The sequence below is a fragment of the Vanderwaltozyma polyspora genome, genomic scaffold (genome assembly GCF_000150035.1).
Source record: "Vanderwaltozyma polyspora DSM 70294 KpolScaffold377 genomic scaffold, whole genome shotgun sequence".
NCBI classification, from domain to species: Eukaryota; Fungi; Ascomycota; class Saccharomycetes; order Saccharomycetales; family Saccharomycetaceae; genus Vanderwaltozyma; species Vanderwaltozyma polyspora.
In genome coordinates, this window is record NW_001834489.1 from 1 (window position 1) to 3,591 (window position 3,591).

General features: G+C 37.3%; 1 protein-coding gene across 1 annotated transcript, besides 1 other annotated feature; it reads left to right on the forward strand.

The window, feature by feature from the left end:
* Window positions 1-244: 244 nt before the first annotated feature.
* On the forward strand, window positions 245-1,684 carry Kpol_377p1 (Tkp5 protein; the record flags this gene model as incomplete). The annotated part of the gene is made up of 1 exon (XM_001642209.1): window positions 245-1,684. One exon carries the CDS (start codon window positions 245-247, stop codon window positions 1,682-1,684), a length of 1,440 nt encoding a protein of 479 aa, XP_001642259.1.
* Window positions 1,685-3,006: 1,322 nt separating this feature from the next.
* Window positions 3,007-3,591: part of a repeat region (Kpol_377ptelp1~telomeric region) that runs on past the window's edge.

Below are 3,591 nucleotides of genomic sequence, written 5' to 3' on the forward strand. Positions count from 1 at the left end.
GATGGCGCCGTTGGTGTGGATAAACTATACACACCCGGGGTTACAATAGATTCAGAGATTGTTGTTTTTCCAAACATTACTTTTTATTTTTTCCAACAAAGTGTCACAAAGGCCGGTGGCGGATATTCACACCGACGCTATACGTGCACAACTGTCATCAAATTCCAATAATTTTTCTGCTTCGTTACCATCTACATGGTTTCCTTCTGGTATTCCCGTTGGCCAAATCGCTCTTCCTCCCCCAATGAGTCCGTCACCTATCGAATCTCCTGGTCTCAGCACGGATTCATTTTCCATAGTCTCACGAGGTGATCTTACCTCATCGAGTGATTCTCCACTGGTGCCACCCTCAACTAATGGGTCTCCACTGAATTTTGCGTTGTTTGCGGTCTGGTTAGCTAGCTCTATTAGTCAGAAAACTTCCAAGGCTCCCACAACAATTAAACAGGCCCTTTATGGCCCTGATGGTGCTGAATGGCGTGCTGCTTGCCTTAAGGAATTATCTGCATTTAAAGAACACCAGACGTTTTCACTCGTCCCTCCTCCGTCTGATGGTCGTTCTCTAGGTACTCGCTGGGTATTTACTATAAAGGATGATGGAAGAAAGAAAGCTCGACTTGTTGCACAAGGATTCCGTCAGAAAGAAGGCATTGATTACACTGAAACATTTGCTCCGGTTATTCGCTACGATAGTGTTCGTGTCTTTTTAGCACTGGCTTGTTGCTTAAATCTTCGTATCCATCAGATGGATGTTAATACCGCCTTCTTAAACTCAGATATGGAGGAGTCGGTCTATGTCAAGCAACCACCTGGTTTCATTGATTCTGATCCTGCTCATGAAGGGTGGGTCTGGAAATTACATGGGGGTATGTACGGGTTCAAACAGGCTCCTCTACTTTGGAACAAACATATTAATCGTTCCCTCACTGCCTTGGGCTTTACCCGAAATGAGAAAGAGTTTGGTCTCTATTTCAAACAAACTGCTGACGGTCCTTTATTTGTTGCTCTATATGTCGATGATTTGTTGATTGCTGCTCCATCCCCACGAATCATCTCCCTAACTAAGAAGAAATTACAAGAAATCTACTCTATGAAGGATCTTGGTCCTGTATCCAAATTTCTCGGTATGAATATTACCCAATTTCCCAACGGTAATATCACGCTATCATTAGCAGATTATATTGCCAAAGCTGCCGCTGATCAACAAACTCCCCTACATAAGAAAGTTCACATTCCCCTATCTCCCACGATTAATTATTTTGATTCTAATTCTCCTGCTGCTAAAAACATTACTACTTATCAAAGCATAGTTGGTCAACTTATCTTTATTGCTAACGCAGGCCGTCCTGATATTGCTTATGCTGTCTCGCTGCTTTCTCGGTTCCTTAAGGATCCTCGTGTAGTTCATTTAAATGCTGCTCATCGTGTTTTGCAATACCTTTATACTACTCGTTTCCATGGTCTCGCTTATCGTGCAGGCTCACCGCTTCAGCTCACTGTCTATTCTGATGCTTCGCATGGTTCTTTGGCGGATATGCCCTTCTCAACGGGGGGTTATGTCACTCGCCTAGCTGGTGGTTGTGTCACTTGGTCATCTAAAAAGATCAAGACAACAGTTTGTCTTTCCTCCACCGAAGCAGAATATATTGCTGCTAGTGAAGCTGTTAAAGAAATTGAATGGTAGGTGATCTTACTACTGTTATGGATCTCACACTAAACAAAAAAAATTATATGTTGACAATGAACCAGCAATTAAGTTAAGTAAGAATCCAGTAATGCATCCAAGAACTAAACATATCGCACTGAGATATCACAAAATCAGACATGCAGTGGAACAGGATATTGTTGATTTGGAATATGTTAATACAAAAGACCAACAGGCTGATATCCTAACTAAAATTTTAGCTAAATCCCAATTTGAAACCTTAAGAGATGAATTAGTCTCAAATTTAACTACTTAATAAATTAACATACAGAATTAATTTATTATGGAAAGCTTGCATCTAAAGCTTCCGGGGGGCTGTTGGATTCTGGGAATCAGTAGATGACAATCTTAAGTTATCCAGATCTAACCCTATGTCTGAAAGATATACTTTGCTGACAGGAACACATTCAGGGTAACTGTTAGTTTTCAAAAGGTATATAAGCAGACCAGATTTCAAGTTTCTAGAAAATATTTTCTCTTTTCTAATGTTCACTTTATGAACTAAATCATATTTTATATTTTTGTATACTATATTTAGAATTTATAAAAAACCAAGAGCTTGAATAAACAACTAACGTATAATTGTACTTATACCTTAGATCTCAGTTAATATATCCACTATCACTCCAGTACAACCATGTCCCACCCTGATCAACAGTCCAATAACACTCACCTATTCCAATCTCAAGAAATAGGTGCCGTCCTGGTTTCGAACCTGCGCAAACATTTAACAATATAAGTTAGTCTAATTCATTAAACTGATGGTTAGACACAATATTCATTAGTGACAGTATGATAAAATATGAACCAGTTGAGATGGTGAAAATCTAAGACCAGATATGAAATCACAAGCATTGAATTAATAATATCAGATATTAGCTTCGACAATTGGAGTTAGTTTAGGTACTAATTGATGGGGCCTTAACTGCTGAGGTAAGGTCGTACAAAGTGATCAGATTATTGAATAAATATAATAATGTTACGCTACCATATTATAAAATGATTCTCTGCAAGTGGTTCTAAGAATATACGTTTGTGCGTTTATTTCTAAATGACCCATTCTGTAGATAATACCGTGTTACGTGATCCCATCACTATTATGTATTTTTCAATTTTTTACGGAAATCCCATAGTTAAGGCCAATTTTTCATAATTTTACGGAAGTCGCTTTATTATGTAAAAATATTTTTTCAGGATTTTATGGAAATGAAAATATAATTTTACGGAAGTCTAATAAATAAGCGTAGGGAATTATTGGGTAGTATTTTTCTCGGTTTGGTATTATTTTTTAGGATGGATCTTGGTTGGGCGACATGGATGGGAGTTGGTATTGGTTTTTAGGAAACGTGATATGGAAACAGGTTTTTCCGGGTCGGTATTGGTTTTTAGGAAACGTGATATGGAAACAAGTTTTCGCGGGTCGGTGTTGGTTTTTAAGAAAGTTATTGAGTGCGCGACGGTGTATGTTAATTAGGATGGTTATGGACAGTAAATAATAAAGTGGTGGTAGTTAAAGTAATGGTTGTTTAAAAAGTTGTAGTTAAGTTGAGATAATGAAATTTGACCACAAAGGTAAAGTTGACATGGAGATTAAGATTATTGAATAAAAAATATTTTTAACAATAAAAGTTGGTCTAATTCATTAAACTGATGGTTAGACACAATATTCATTAGTGACACTCTGATAAAACATGAACCAGTTGAGATGGTGAAAATCTAAGACCAGATATGAAATCACAAGCATTGAATTAATAATATCAGATATTAGCTTCGACAATTGGAGTTAGTTTAGGTACTAATTGATGGGGCCTTAACTGCTGAGGTAAGGTCGTACAAAGTGATCAGATTATTGAATAAATATAATAATGTTACGCTACCATATTATA